Source organism: Gobio gobio, assembly GCF_949357685.1.
Source record: "Gobio gobio genome assembly, chromosome: 7".
Lineage (NCBI taxonomy): Eukaryota > Metazoa > Chordata > Actinopteri > Cypriniformes > Gobionidae > Gobio > Gobio gobio.
In genome coordinates, this window is record NC_137103.1 from 58,764,648 (window position 1) to 58,783,539 (window position 18,892).

At 30.4% G+C, this 18,892-nt stretch overlaps 1 protein-coding gene across 1 annotated transcript in view; it reads left to right on the top strand.

Moving 5' to 3' along the window:
• The window catches only part of LOC307129454 (interleukin-1 receptor type 1), a 47,105-nt gene that overhangs the window by 20,418 nt on the left and 7,795 nt on the right, over window positions 1-18,892 (top strand). The window contains exons 5-7 of the mRNA XM_079821881.1: window positions 9-189; window positions 16,242-16,407; window positions 16,970-17,032. Of these exons, the coding sequence (XP_079678007.1) occupies window positions 9-189; window positions 16,242-16,407; window positions 16,970-17,032 (410 nt within the window). The remainder of the gene's footprint in view (window positions 1-8; window positions 190-16,241; window positions 16,408-16,969; window positions 17,033-18,892) is intronic.

Sequence of the window (18,892 nt, forward strand, 5' to 3'; positions counted from 1 at the left end):
GTCCTCAGGACTCAGAGTCAGTGCTACAGACAGGCCGCAGTGCTGGTGGTGAGCCGGATGAGCTCAGGGAACTGTGAGCGGCCGCAGAGGGGAGGGCAGAGCATCAGTGCCCGGGTCAACGACGTCCTGTCCTGCCCTCTCAGGAGATACTTCAGGAGCGTGGATCAGCCCATCATCCAGTGGTACAAGGTACAAACACACCATATCTCCATACGGGATCAGCCCATCATCCAGTGGTACAAGGTACAAACACACCATATCTCCATACGGGATCAGCCCATCATCCAGTGGTACAAGGTACAAACACACCATATCTCCATACGGGATCAGCCCATCATCCAGTGGTACAAGGTACAAACACACCATGGGCCCTGTCTTGCACCCAGCGCAATTGACTTTGTACACCGACGCATGTGTCATTCCTATTTTGCACCCGCGCAAAGCGCGCTTTTCCCTCCACAGAAGCACGTCGCTAAACTAGTGAATGAACTTGCGCTCCCTGGGCGGTTCAGCGCAAAAAAGGAGGCGTGTTCCGGCGCAAACAATCCCTGGTGCTATTTTGCTGTTCCATTAAACAATTGCGCCACTGACCAGAAAAAACCTAGTCTAAAGTCAGTGGCGCGTTGCGCGTTGTTCATTATGCTATTTTAAGGGCGCATGCTTGACCATAATGTATAGCGTGCACAACGCGCATACACTTTGCTCATGTAATCTACACAGATGCAACAGTTATTTTTGCAAATCTCATAATAACAATAATAACAATAAATAAATTGTTACACTAAAAAAATATTAACACATGAGATGACGGAAATCATTGTGGTGTGCCACGAAGATGTGAAAAAATAGGCATAAATCTAGCTTACAAATGATTCAGGCTAATTGTAATAATTAAGGATAAAACCTGTTTGCCCAATAGTGGCAAGACATATATGTATATAAGGACATCTGACAAATTGGTTTGTCCGTCAAGAACCAGGAAAAAAAATCGACTGAAAAACTGAAAAAACTGAAAGACTGAAAAAAAAAAGGCTGTGAAATCACCTTTACCATAATGTACAACATTACAACTTCACTTCTCTGTCTTTCACTGCTCTTACAAGCACATCAGTCTCCTCGGCTGTGAACCGCTCCTGGCGTGCGCCTGGTAAATACGCCATAATAATAGCAATCCATAATGGAACTTGCGCACCTGCTTTTAAAGGGAATGTTGGATGACGCTCGGATTGGTTTATTCACGTTACGCCCAAACCACACCTATGAATAATGAAGCTACTTCAGACCAACCCATTTTAGATTTGCGCCGGGCGCAAGAGCCATTTATCCCGCCGGGAAAATAGCAGCAGCGCCGAGACCCGCCCACAAAGTTACTTGCGCTTCGCGCTTTGACACTTGCGTTTTTAGATCGTTAAAATAGGGCCCCATATCTCCATACGGGATCAGCCTTAGAGCAGCGGCTCCCAGACTTTTGTCCATGAAGCCCCCCTCATACATACATATAAGTCTACTGTCCTCTAATATAACTCTATTCTGATATAATTCTATTCTGATATAGCTCTATTCTGATATAGCTCTATTCTGATATAGCTCTATTCTGATATAACTCTATTCTGATATAGCTCTATTCTGATATAGCTCTATTCTGATATAGCTCTATTCTGATATAACTCTATTCTGATATAATTCTATTCTGATATAGCTCTATTCTGATATAGCTCTATTCTGATATAACTCTATTCTGATATAACTCTATTCTGATATAACTCTATTCTGATATAGCTCTGTTCTGATATAACTCTATTCTGATATAACTCTATTCTGATATAACTCTATTCTGATATAACTCTATTCTGATATAGCTCTATTCTGATATAATTCTATTCTGATATAGCTCTATTCTGATATAACTCTATTCTGATATAGCTCTGTTCTGATATAATTCTATTCTGATATAGCTCTATTCTGATATAACTCTATTCTGATATAGCTCTATTCTGATATAACTCTATTCTGATATAGCTCTGTTCTGATATAACTCTATTTTGATATAGCTCTGTTCTGATATAACTCTATTCTGAAATAACTCTGTTCTGATATAATTCTATTCTGATATAGCTCTATTCTGATATAATTCTATTCTGATATAGCTCTATTCTGATATAACTCTGTTCTGATATAACTCTATTCTGATATAGCTCTGTTCTGATATAATTCTATTCTGATATAGCTCTATTCTGATATAACTCTATTCTGATATAGCTCTGTTCTGATATAACTCTATTTTGATATAGCTCTATTCTGATATAACTCTATTCTGATATAACTCTATTCTGATATAACTCTATTCTGATATAGCTCTGTTCTGATATAATTCTATTCTGATATAGCTCTATTCTGATATAACTCTATTCTGATATAACTCTATTCTGATATAGCTCTGTTCTGATATAATTCTATTCTGATATAGCTCTATTCTGATATAACTCTATTCTGATATAGCTCTGTTCTGATATAACTCTATTTTGATATAACTCTTTTCTGATATAACTCTATTCTGATATAACTCTATTCTGATATAGCTCTGTTCTGATATAACTCTATTCTGATATAGCTCTATTCTGATATAACTCTATTCTGATATAACTCTGTTCTGATATAGCTCTATTCTGATATAACTCTATTCTGATATAACTCTATTCTGATATAACTCTATTCTGATATAACTCTATTCTGATATAACTCTATTCTGATATAACTCTATTCTGATATAGCTCTATTCTGATATAACTCTATTCTGATATAACTATTCTTATATAGCTCTATTCTGATATAACTCTATTCTGATATAACTATTCTGATATAACTCTATTCTGATATAACTCTATTTTGATATAACTCTGTTCTGATATAGCTCTGTTCTGATATAACTCTATTCTGATATAACTCTATTCTGATATAACTCTATTCTGATATAACTATTCTGATATAACTCTATTCTGATATAGCTCTATTTTGATATAACTCTGTTCTGATATAGCTCTGTTCTGATATAACTCTATTCTGATATAACTCTATTCTGATATAGCTCTGTTCTGATATAACTCTATTTTGATATAGCTCTGTTCTGATATAACTCTATTCTGATATAACTCTGTTCTGATATTACTCTATTCTGATATAACTCTGTTCTGATATAGCTCTATTCTGATATAACTCTATTCTGATATAGCTCTGTTCTGATATAACTCTATTCTGATATAACTCTATTCTGATATAACTATTCTGATATAGCTCTGTTCTGATATAACTCTATTCTGATATAACTCTATTCTGATATAACTATTCTGATATAACTCTATTCTGATATAACTCTTTTCTGATATAACTCTATTCTATCTGCTGTCCTCTGATATAACTCTATTCTGATTTAGCTCTATTCTGATATAGCTCTATTCTGATATAACTCTATTCTGATATAACTCTATTCTGATATAACTCTATTCTGATATAACTCTATTCTGATTTAGCTCTATTCTGATATAGCTCTATTCTGATATAACTCTATTCTGATATAACTCTATTCTGATATAGCTCTATTCTGATATAACTCTATTCTGATATAGCTCTATTCTGATATAACTCTATTCTGATATAACTATTCTTATATAGCTCTATTCTGATATAACTCTATTCTGATATAACTATTCTGATATAACTCTATTCTGATATAGCTCTGTTCTGATATAGCTCTGTTCTGATATAACTCTATTCTGATATAGCTCTATTTTGATATAACTCTGTTCTGATATAGCTCTGTTCTGATATAACTCTATTCTGATATAACTCTATTCTGATATAACTCTATTCTGATATAGCTCTGATCTGATATAACTCTATTCTGATATAACTCTATTCTGATATAACTATTCTGATATAGCTCTATTCTGATATAACTCTTTTCTGATATAACTCTATTCTATCTGCTGTCCTCTGATATAACTCTATTCTGATATAACTATTCTGATATAGCTCTATTCTGATATAACTCTATTCTGATATAGCTCTATTCTGATATAACTCTATTCTGATATAACTCTATTCTGATATAACTCTATTCTGATATAACTATTCTGATATAGCTCTATTCTGATATAACTCTAATCTGATATAACTCTATTCTGATATAGCTCTATTCTGATATAACTCTATTCTGATATAGCTCTATTCTGATATAACTCTATTCTGATATAACTCTATTCTAATATAACTCTATTCTGATATAACTCTATTCTGATATAACTATTCTGATATAACTCTATTCTGATATAACTCTATTCTGATATAACTCTATTCTGATATAGCTCTATTCTGATATAACTCTAATCTGATATAACTCTATTCTGATATAGCTCTATTCTGATATAACTCTATTCTGATATAGCTCTATTCTGATATAACTCTATTCTGATATAGCTCTATTCTGATATAACTCTATTCTGATATAGCTCTATTCTAATATAACTCTATTCTGATATAACTCTATTCTGATATAACTATTCTGATATAACTCTATTCTGATATAACTCTGTTCTGATATAGCTCTGTTCTGATATAACTCTATTCTGATATAACTCTATTCTGATATAACTCTATTCTGATATAGCTCTGATCTGATATAACTCTATTCTGATATAGCTCTATTCTGATATAACTCTATTCTGATATAGCTCTATTCTGATATAACTCTATTCTGATATAGCTCTATTCTAATATAACTCTATTCTGATATAACTCTATTCTGATATAACTATTCTGATATAACTTTATTCTGATATAACTCTATTCTGATATAACTCTTTTCTGATATAACTCTATTCTGATATAACTCTTTTCTGATATAACTCTATTCTGATATAACTCTATTCTGATATAACTCTATTCTGATATAACTCTATTCTGATATAACTATTCTGATATAGCTCTATTCTGATATAACTCTATTCTGATATAGCTCTATTCTGATATAACTCTAATCTGATATAACTCTATTCTGATATAGCTCTATTCTGATATAACTCTATTCTGATATAGCTCTATTCTGATATAACTCTATTCTGATATAACTCTATTCTGATATAACTATTCTGATATAACTCTATTCTGATATAGCTCTATTCTGATATAACTCTATTCTGATATAACTCTTTTCTGATATAACTCTATTCTGATATAACTCTATTCTGATATAACTCTATTCTGATATAACTCTATTCTGACATAGCTCTATTCTGATATAACTCTATTCTGATATAACTCTATTCTATCTGCTGTCCTCTGATATAACTCTATTCTGATATTACTCTATTCTGATATAGCTCTGTTCTGATATAACTCTATTCTGATATAACTCTATTCTGATATAGCTCTATTCTGATATAACTCTATTCTGATATAGCTCTATTCTGATATAACTCTATTCTGATATAGCTCTATTCTGATATAACTCTATTCCGATATAGCTCTGTTCTGATATAACTCTATTCTGATATAGCTCTATTCTGATATAACTCTATTCTGATATAACTCTATTCTGATATAACTCTATTCTGATATAGCTCTGTTCTGATATAACTCTATTCTGATATAACTCTATTCTGATATAACTCTATTCTGATATAACTATTCTGATATAACTCTATTCTGATATAACTCTATTCTGATATAACTCTATTCTGATATAACTATTCTGATATAGCTCTATTCTGATATAACTCTAATCTGATATAACTCTATTCTGATATAGCTCTATTCTGATATAACTCTATTCTGATATAACTCTATTCTGATATAGCTCTATTCTGATATAACTCTATTCCGATATAGCTCTGTTCTGATATAACTCTATTCTGATATAGCTCTATTCTGATATAACTCTATTCTGATATAACTCTATTCTGATATAACTCTATTCTGATATAGCTCTGTTCTGATATAACTCTATTCTGATATAACTCTATTCTGATATAACTCTATTCTGATATAACTATTCTGATATAACTCTATTCTGATATAACTCTATTCTGATATAACTCTATTCTGATATAACTATTCTGATATAGCTCTATTCTGATATAACTCTAATCTGATATAACTCTATTCTGATATAGCTCTATTCTGATATAACTCTATTCTGATATAGCTCTATTCTGATATAACTCTATTCTGATATAGCTCTATTCTAATATAACTCTATTCTGATATAACTCTATTCTGATATAACTATTCTGATATAACTTTATTCTGATATAACTCTATTCTGATATAACTCTTTTCTGATATAACTCTATTCTGATATAACTCTATTCTGATATAACTCTATTCTGATATAGCTCTATTCTGACATAGCTCTATAACTCTATTCTGATATAGCTCTATTTTGATATAACTCTATTCTGATATAACTCTTTTCTGATATAACTCTATTCTGATATAACTCTATTCTGATATAACTCTATTCTGATATAACTCTATTCTGATATAACTATTCTGATATAGCTCTATTCTGATATAACTCTATTCTGATATAGCTCTATTCTGATATAACTCTAATCTGATATAACTCTATTCTGATATAGCTCTATTCTGATATAACTCTATTCTGATATAGCTCTATTCTGATATAACTCTATTCTGATATAACTCTATTCTGATATAACTATTCTGATATAACTCTATTCTGATATAACTCTATTCTGATATAATTCTATTCTGATATAACTATTCTGATATAGCTCTATTCTGATATAACTCTATTCTGATATATCTCTATTCTGATATAACTATTCTGATATAGCTCTATTCTGATATAACTCTATTCTGATATAACTCTATTCTGATATAACTCTATTCTGATATAACTCTATTCTGATATAACTATTCTGATATAGCTCTATTCTGATATAACTCTATTCTGATATAGCTCTATTCTGATATAACTCTAATCTGATATAACTCTATTCTGATATAACTCTATTCTGATATAACTCTTTTCTGATATAACTCTATTCTGATATAACTCTATTCTGATATAACTATTCTGATATAGCTCTGTTCTGATATAACTCTATTCTGATATAACTCTATTCTGATATAACTATTCTGATATAACTCTATTCTGATATAACTCTTTTCTGATATAACTCTATTCTATCTGCTGTCCTCTGATATAACTCTATTCTGATTTAGCTCTATTCTGATATAGATCTATTCTGATATAACTCTATTCTGATATAACTCTATTCTGATATAACTCTATTCTGATATAACTCTATTCTGATATAACTCTATTCTGATTTAGCTCTATTCTGATATAGCTCTATTCTGATATAACTCTATTCTGATATAACTCTATTCTGATATAGCTCTATTCTGATATAACTCTGTTCTGATATAACTCTATTCTGATATAACTATTCTTATATAGCTCTATTCTGATATAACTCTATTCTGATATAACTCTATTCTGATATAACTCTATTCTGATTTAGCTCTATTCTGATATAGCTCTATTCTGATATAACTCTATTCTGATATAACTCTATTCTGATATAGCTCTATTCTGATATAACTCTATTCTGATATAACTCTATTCTGATATAGCTCTATTCTGATATAGCTCTATTCTGATATAACTCTATTCTGATATAACTATTCTTATATAGCTCTATTCTGATATAACTCTATTCTGATATAACTATTCTGATATAACTCTATTCTGATATAGCTCTGTTCTGATATAACTCTATTCTGATATAGCTCTATTTTGATATAACTCTGTTCTGATATAGCTCTGTTCTGATATAACTCTATTCTGATATAACTCTATTCTGATATAACTCTATTCTGATATAGCTCTGATCTGATATAACTCTATTCTGATATAACTCTATTCTGATATAACTATTCTGATATAGCTCTATTCTGATATAACTCTTTTCTGATATAACTCTATTCTATCTGCTGTCCTCTGATATAACTCTATTCTGATATAACTATTCTGATATAGCTCTATTCTGATATAACTCTATTCTGATATAGCTCTATTCTGATATAACTCTATTCTGATATAACTCTATTCTGATATAACTCTATTCTGATATAACTATTCTGATATAGCTCTATTCTGATATAACTCTAATCTGATATAACTCTATTCTGATATAGCTCTATTCTGATATAACTCTATTCTGATATAGCTCTATTCTGATATAACTCTATTCTGATATAACTCTATTCTAATATAACTCTATTCTGATATAACTCTATTCTGATATAACTATTCTGATATAACTCTATTCTGATATAACTCTATTCTGATATAACTCTATTCTGATATAGCTCTATTCTGATATAACTCTAATCTGATATAACTCTATTCTGATATAGCTCTATTCTGATATAACTCTATTCTGATATAACTCTATTCTGATATAGCTCTATTCTGATATAACTCTATTCTGATATAGCTCTATTCTAATATAACTCTATTCTGATATAACTCTATTCTGATATAACTATTCTGATATAACTCTATTCTGATATAACTCTGTTCTGATATAGCTCTGTTCTGATATAACTCTATTCTGATATAACTCTATTCTGATATAACTCTATTCTGATATAGCTCTGATCTGATATAACTCTATTCTGATATAGCTCTATTCTGATATAACTCTATTCTGATATAGCTCTATTCTGATATAACTCTATTCTGATATAGCTCTATTCTAATATAACTCTATTCTGATATAACTCTATTCTGATATAACTATTCTGATATAACTTTATTCTGATATAACTCTATTCTGATATAACTCTTTTCTGATATAACTCTATTCTGATATAACTCTTTTCTGATATAACTCTATTCTGATATAACTCTATTCTGATATAACTCTATTCTGATATAACTCTATTCTGATATAACTCTATTCTGATATAGCTCTATTCTAATATAACTCTATTCTGATATAGCTCTATTCTGATATAACTCTAATCTGATATAACTCTATTCTGATATAGCTCTATTATGATATAACTCTATTCTGATATAGCTCTATTCTGATATAACTCTATTCTGATATAACTCTATTCTGATATAACTATTCTGATATAACTCTATTCTGATATAGCTCTATTCTGATATAACTCTATTCTGATATAACTCTTTTCTGATATAACTCTATTCTGATATAACTCTATTCTGATATAACTCTATTCTGATATAACTCTATTCTGACATAGCTCTATTCTGATATAACTCTATTCTGATATAACTCTATTCTATCTGCTGTCCTCTGATATAACTCTATTCTGATATTACTCTATTCTGATATAGCTCTGTTCTGATATAACTCTATTCTGATATAACTCTATTCTGATATAGCTCTATTCTGATATAACTCTATTCTGATATAACTCTATTCTGATATAGCTCTATTCTGATATAACTCTATTCCGATATAGCTCTGTTCTGATATAACTCTATTCTGATATAGCTCTATTCTGATATAACTCTATTCTGATATAACTCTATTCTGATATAACTCTATTCTGATATAGCTCTGTTCTGATATAACTCTATTCTGATATAACTCTATTCTGATATAACTCTATTCTGATATAACTATTCTGATATAACTCTATTCTGATATAACTCTATTCTGATATAACTCTATTCTGATATAACTATTCTGATATAGCTCTATTCTGATATAACTCTAATCTGATATAACTCTATTCTGATATAGCTCTATTCTGATATAACTCTATTCTGATATAACTCTATTCTGATATAGCTCTATTCTGATATAACTCTATTCCGATATAGCTCTGTTCTGATATAACTCTATTCTGATATAGCTCTATTCTGATATAACTCTATTCTGATATAACTCTATTCTGATATAACTCTATTCTGATATAGCTCTGTTCTGATATAACTCTATTCTGATATAACTCTATTCTGATATAACTCTATTCTGATATAACTATTCTGATATAACTCTATTCTGATATAACTCTATTCTGATATAACTCTATTCTGATATAACTATTCTGATATAGCTCTATTCTGATATAACTCTAATCTGATATAACTCTATTCTGATATAGCTCTATTCTGATATAACTCTATTCTGATATAGCTCTATTCTAATATAACTCTATTCTGATATAACTCTATTCTGATATAACTATTCTGATATAACTTTATTCTGATATAACTCTATTCTGATATAACTCTTTTCTGATATAACTCTATTCTGATATAACTCTATTCTGATATAACTCTATTCTGATATAGCTCTATTCTGACATAGCTCTATAACTCTATTCTGATATAGCTCTATTTTGATATAACTCTATTCTGATATAACTCTTTTCTGATATAACTCTATTCTGATATAACTCTATTCTGATATAACTCTATTCTGATATAACTATTCTGATATAGCTCTATTCTGATATAACTCTATTCTGATATAGCTCTATTCTGATATAACTCTAATCTGATATAACTCTATTCTGATATAGCTCTATTCTGATATAACTCTATTCTGATATAGCTCTATTCTGATATAACTCTATTCTGATATAACTCTATTCTGATATAACTATTCTGATATAACTCTATTCTGATATAACTCTATTCTGATATAATTCTATTCTGATATAACTATTCTGATATAGCTCTATTCTGATATAACTCTATTCTGATATAACTCTATTCTGATATAACTATTCTGATATAGCTCTATTCTGATATAACTCTATTCTGATATAACTCTATTCTGATATAACTCTATTCTGATATAACTCTATTCTGATATAACTATTCTGATATAGCTCTATTCTGATATAACTCTATTCTGATATAGCTCTATTCTGATATAACTCTAATCTGATATAACTCTATTCTGATATAACTCTATTCTGATATAACTCTTTTCTGATATAACTCTATTCTGATATAACTCTATTCTGATATAACTCTATTCTGATATAACTCTATTCTGACATAGCTCTATTCTGATATAACTCTATTCTGATATAACTCTATTCTATCTGCTGTCCTCTGATATAACTCTATTCTGATATTACTCTATTCTGATATAGCTCTGTTCTGATATAACTCTATTCTGATATAACTCTATTTTGATATAGCTCTATTCTGATATAACTCTATTCTGATATAACTCTATTCTGATATAGCTCTATTCTGATATAACTCTATTCCGATATAGCTCTGTTCTGATATAACTCTATTCTGATATAGCTCTATTCTGATATAACTCTATTCTGATATAACTCTATTCTGATATAACTCTATTCTGATATAACTCTATTCTGATATAACTCTATTCTGATATAGCTCTATTCTGATATAACTCTATTCCGATATAGCTCTGTTCTGATATAACTCTATTCTGATATAGCTCTATTCTGATATAACTCTATTCTGATATAACTCTATTCTGATATAACTCTATTCTGATATAGCTCTGTTCTGATATAACTCTATTCTGATATAACTCTATTCTGATATAACTCTATTCTGATATAACTATTCTGATATAACTCTATTCTGATATAACTCTATTCTGATATAACTATTCTGATATAGCTCTATTCTGATATAACTCTAATCTGATATAACTCTATTCTGATATAGCTCTATTCTGATATAACTCTATTCTGATATAGCTCTATTCTGATATAACTCTATTCTGATATAGCTCTATTCTAATATAACTCTATTCTGATATAACTCTATTCTGATATAACTATTCTGATATAACTTTATTCTGATATAACTCTATTCTGATATAACTCTTTTCTGATATAACTCTATTCTGATATAACTCTTTTCTGATATAACTCTATTCTGATATAACTCTATTCTGATATAACTCTATTCTGATATAACTATTCTGATATAGCTCTATTCTGATATAACTCTATTCTGATATAGCTCTATTCTGATATAACTCTAATCTGATATAACTCTATTCTGATATAGCTCTATTCTGATATAACTCTATTCTGATATAGCTCTATTCTGATATAACTCTATTCTGATATAACTCTATTCTGATATAACTATTCTGATATAACTCTATTCTGATATAGCTCTATTCTGATATAACTCTATTCTGATATAACTCTATTCTGACATAGCTCTATTCTGATATAACTCTATTCTGATATAACTCTATTCTATCTGCTGTCCTCTGATATAACTCTATTCTGATATTACTCTATTCTGATATAGCTCTGTTCTGATATAACTCTATTCTGATATAACTCTATTCTGATATAGCTCTATTCTGATATAACTCTATTCTGATATAACTCTATTCTGATATAGCTCTATTCTGATATAACTCTATTCCGATATAGCTCTGTTCTGATATAACTCTATTCTGATATAGCTCTATTCTGATATAACTCTATTCTGATATAACTCTATTCTGATATAACTCTATTCTGATATAACTCTATTCTGATATAACTCTATTCTGATATAGCTCTGTTCTGATATAACTCTATTCTGATATAACTATTCTGATATAACTCTATTCTGATATAACTCTATTCTGATATAACTCTATTCTGATATAGCTCTATTCTGATATAACTCTATTCTGATAGAACTTTATTCTGATATAACTATTCTGATATAGCTCTATTCTGATATAACTCTATTCTGATATAACTCTATTCTGATATAGCTCTATTCTGATATAACTCTATTCTGATATAGCTCTATTCTGATATAACTCTATTCTGATAGAACTTTATTCTGATATAACTATTCTGATATAGCTCTATTCTGATATAACTCTATTCTGATATAACTCTATTCTGATATAACTCTATTCTGATATAGCTCTATTCTGACATAGCTCTATTCTGATATAACTCTATTCTGATATAACTCTATTCTATCTGCTGTCCTCTGATATAACTCTATTCTGATATAACTCTATTCTGATATAGCTCTATTCTGATATAGCTCTGTTCTGATATAACTCTATTCTGATATAACTCTATTCTGATATAGCTCTATTCTGATATAACTCTATTCTGATATAACTCTATTCTGATATAGCTCTATTCTGATATAACTCTATTCTGATATAGCTCTGTTCTGATATAACTCTATTCTGATATAGCTCTATTCTGATATAACTCTATTCTGATATAACTCTATTCTGATATAACTCTATTCTGATATAGCTCTGTTCTGATATAACTCTATTCTGATATAACTCTATTCTGATATAACTCTATTCTGATATAACTCTATTCTGATATAGCTCTATTCTGATATAACTCTATTCTGATATAGCTCTATTCTGATATAACTCTATTCTGATAGAACTTTATTCTGATATAACTATTCTGATATAACTCTATTCTGATATAGCTCTGTTCTGATATAACTCTATTCTGATATAACTATTCTGATATAACTCTATTCTGATATAGCTCTATTCTGATATAACTCTATTCTGATATAACTCTATTCTGATATAGCTCTATTCTGATATAACTCTATTCTGATAGAACTTTATTCTGATATAACTATTCTGATATAGCTCTATTCTGATATAACTCTATTCTGATATAACTCTATTCTGTTATAACTCTATTCTGATATAGCTCTATTCTGATATAACTCTATTCTGATATAACTCTATTCTGATATAGCTCTATTCTGATATAACTCTATTCTGATAGAACTTTATTCTGATATAACTATTCTGATATAGCTCTATTCTGATAGAACTCTATTCTGATATAGCTCTATTCTGATATAACTCTATTCTGATATAACTATTCTGATATAGCTCTATTCTGATATAACTCTATTCTGATATAACTCTATTCTGATATAGCTCTATTCTGAGAACTCTATTCTGATATAACTCTATTCTGATATAACTCTATTCTGATATAACTCTATTCTGATATAGCTCTATTCTGATATAACTCTATTCTGATAGAACTTTATTCTGATATAACTATTCTGATATAGCTCTATTCTGATATAACTCTATTCTGATATAACTCTATTCTGATATAGCTCTATTCTGATATAACTCTATTCTGATATAGCTCTATTCTGATATAACTCTATTCTGATATAACTCTATTCTGATATAGCTCTATTCTGATATAACTCTATTCTGATAGAACTTTATTCTGATATAACTATTCTGATATAGCTCTATTCTGATATAACTCTATTCTGATATAACTCTATTCTGATATAACTCTATTCTGATATAGCTCTATTCTGACATAGCTCTATTCTGATATAACTCTATTCTGATATAACTCTATTCTATCTGCTGTCCTCTGATATAACTCTATTCTGATATAACTCTATTCTGATATAGCTCTGTTCTGATTTAGCTCTGTTCTGATATAACTCTATTCTGATATAACTCTATTCTGATATAGCTCTATTCTGATATAACTCTATTCTGATATAACTCTATTCTGATATAGCTCTATTCTGATATAACTCTATTCTGATATAGCTCTGTTCTGATATAACTCTATTCTGATATAGCTCTATTCTGATATAACTCTATTCTGATATAACTCTATTCTGATATAACTCTATTCTGATATAGCTCTGTTCTGATATAACTCTATTCTGATATAACTCTATTCTGATATAACTCTATTCTGATATAACTCTATTCTGATATAACTCTATTCTGATATAGCTCTATTCTGATATAACTCTATTCTGATAGAACTTTATTCTGATATAACTATTCTGATATAACTCTATTCTGATATAGCTCTGTTCTGATATAACTCTATTCTGATATAACTATTCTGATATAACTCTATTCTGATATAGCTCTATTCTGATATAACTCTATTCTGATATAACTCTATTCTGATATAGCTCTATTCTGATATAACTCTATTCTGATAGAACTTTATTCTGATATAACTATTCTGATATAGCTCTATTCTGATATAACTCTATTCTGATATAACTCTATTCTGTTATAACTCTATTCTGATATAGCTCTATTCTGATATAACTCTATTCTGATATAACTCTATTCTGATATAGCTCTATTCTGATATAACTCTATTCTGATAGAACTTTATTCTGATATAACTATTCTGATATAGCTCTATTCTGATAGAACTCTATTCTGATATAGCTCTATTCTGATATAACTCTATTCTGATATAACTATTCTGATATAGCTCTATTCTGATATAACTCTATTCTGATATAACTCTATTCTGATATAGCTCTATTCTGAGAACTCTATTCTGATATAACTCTATTCTGATATAACTCTATTCTGATATAACTCTATTCTGACATAGCTCTATTCTGATATAACTCTATTCTGATATAACTCTATTCTATCTGCTGTCCTCTGATATAACTCTATTCTGACATAGCTCTATTCTGATATAACTCTTTTCTGATATAACTCTATTCTATCTGCTGTCCTCTGATATAACTCTATTCTGACATAGCTCTATTCTGATATAACTCTATTCTGATATAACTCTATTCTGACATAGCTCTATTCTGATATAACTCTATTCTGATATAACTCTATTCTGATATAGCTCTATTCTGATATAACTCTATTCTGATATAACTCTATTCTGATATAACTCTATTCTTATATAGCTCTATTCTGATATAGCTATTCTGATATAGCTCTGTTCTGATATAACTCTATTCTGATATAGCTCTATTCTGATATAACTCTATTCTGATATAACTCTATTCTGACATAGCTCTATTCTGATATAACTCTTTTCTGATATAACTCTATTCTGATATAACTCTATTCTGATATAACTCTATTCTGATATAGCTCTATTCTGATATAACTCTATTCTGTCATAGCTCTATTCTGATATAACTCTATTCTGATATAACTCTATTCTGATATAACTCTATTCTATCTGCTGTCCTCTGATATAACTCTATTCTGATATAACTCTATTCTGATATAACTCTATTCTGATATAACTCTATTCTGATATAACTCTATTCTGATATAGCTCTATTCTGATATAACTCTATTCTGATATAACTCTATTCTGATATAGCTCTATTCTGATATAACTCTATTCTGATATAACTCAATTCTGATATAGCTCTATTCTCTGATCCTCAGAACTGTGAGCCCCTTCGAGGAGATGATAAGTTTTCTCCTAATAAGGATATCCTGATCATCCGTGACGTCCAGCTCGATGACGCCGGATTCTACACCTGCAGAATGAGCTTTAGTTTGGGTGGAGTCTCCGGGGAAATGGCCGAATCTATAGATTGTGAAGTTCACGGTGAGTGTTTATTATGTACGGTTATATTGCATTGATACATGCATCAGATAGAGATCACACTAACCCACACATTACACAAGAGGTGCCAAATCACACAAACACTGTGTAATGGAGAGAAGAAGTAAAGCAAAGGTGAGAAGTGGGAAAGTGGAAGTGAAGAAGTTTAATCTTTTCTTAAATTCACACACATATTTAATCTTTTCTTATATTCACACACATATTTAATCTTTTCTTAAATTCACACACATATTTAATCTTTTCTTATATTCACACACATATTTAATCTTTTCTTATATTCACACACATATTTAATCTTTTCTTATATTCACACACATGTTTAATCTTTTCTTGTATTCACACACATATTTAATCTTTTCTTGTATTCACACACATATTTAATCTTTTCTTGTATTCACACACATATTTAATCTTTTCTTGTATTCACACACATGTTTAGCTCTGAATGATGGATGTTAATAATCATGCACACTAGACACGGCTCCAAAAAGGCTTTGTCTCTAAAACTAAAGCATTTTCTCAATATTGTTTTTTATTGTTGCAGATGAATATTTAGAGAATCCACGAATGATTGAGCCGGTTAATGAGATCATCAAAGTTGAGTGGGGTAAGCTGGACCGTCTCATTTATTTATCAGAATATATTTAGTTTTTCAGCTACTCATTATTTTTGTTCTGTACACTCAAAGTTCAGTTATTTCCTGCATTAATATCCACATCCTGCAACTAAACTGACGCTAATGCCTTACAATAAAGTTCAATTTGTTCAATTCAATTCACATTTATTTGTAAAGTGTTTTTAGACTCTGTCCATATACAAACACACCCTTCGCTAACAATGTGTTCATTTAAGGCAGAAACAATGAGCTCACAAAAGACTGGGATATGTAGAAAAAAGCTGCGTCAGCTCATTTGTTGCTTTAGTTAAAGCTGCAGTCTGTAACTTTTTTTGGTTAAAAATGATCCAAAATCAAATTTTGAGCAAGTTCGTAACCAGCCAGTGTTCAAAACCATCTCCTTACCGTAGCCCAATTCACAACGGCGAGCCTGTAATCCTGTGTTATAATTTGAGTATTACGTATTACCTAAAGGATTATTAGGAACACCTGTTCAATTTCTCATTAATGCAATGATCTAATCAACCAATCACATGGCAGTGTCTTCAGTGTATTTAGGGGTGTGGTCCTGGTCAAGACAATCTCCTGAACTCCACACTGAATGTCAGAATGGGAAAGAAAGGAGATTTAAGCCATTTTGAGCGTGGCATGGTTGTTGGTGCCAGACGGGCCGGTCTGAGTATTTCACAATCTGCTCAGTTACTGGGATTTTCACGCACAACCATTTCTAGGGTTTACAAAGAATGGAGTGAAAAGGGAAAAGCATCCAGTATGCGGCAGTCCTGTGGGAGAAAATGCCTTGTTGATGCTAGAGGTCAGAGGAGAATGGGCCGACTGATTCAAGCTGATAGAAGAGCAACTTTGACTGAAATAACCACTCGTTACAACCGAGGTCTGCAGCAAAGCATTTGTGAAGCCACAACACACACAACCTTGAGGCGGATGGGCTACAACAGCAGAAGACCCCACCGGGTACCACTCATCTCCACTACAAATAGGAAAAAGAGGCGACAATTTGCACCAGCTCACCAAAATTGGACAGTTGAAGACTGGAAAAATGTTGTCTGGTCTGATGAGTCTGGATTTCTGTTGAGACATTCAGATGGTAGAGTCAGAATTTGGCGTAAACAGAATGAGAACATGGATCCATCATGCCTTGTTCCCACTGTGCAGGCTGGTGGTGGTGGTGTAATGGTGTGGGGGATGTTTTCTTGGCACACTTTAGGCCCCTTAGTGCCAATTGGGCATGGTTTAAATGCCACGGCCTACCTGAGCATTGTTTCTGCCCATGTCCATCCCTTTATGAGCACCATGTCCCCATCCTCTGATGGCTACTTCCAGCAGGATAATGCACAATGATCATTTATAGCCTTTTCTCGAAATTAGACATATCATCAGTGACGACTGGAGATTCACCCGCAGTCAAAAGCAAAATATTAGACCGTACAGAAACTGAAATCGACAGGTAACACTAATGCTGCGTTCACACTAGACGCGAATAGAGCGTGAGGAGCGAGTTATTTCAATGTTAAGTCAATAGAAAGGCATGTTGACGCAAATTTGATGCAAATTGAGCGTCTTGCGTGATCCACGTTACGTGCGAGTGATGCTTTTTGTGCATTCACTCGTTTGAAGCGAATTCACGTCTGATGCCCAAGTTGAAAAATTTGATGGAATTTTTCCGCCTGGACAACATTTGTGTGGCTATTAATGTTTAATATATATTTATAATGAAAATGAAAGAGGCAGAGTGGTGTTTTATGACATATTTCTCCTTAAACGCGCGTCTATTTCGCTTCAAATGCTCGATTTATACGCGTGTCCAATTCGCTGTTGCAAATGGATTCACAA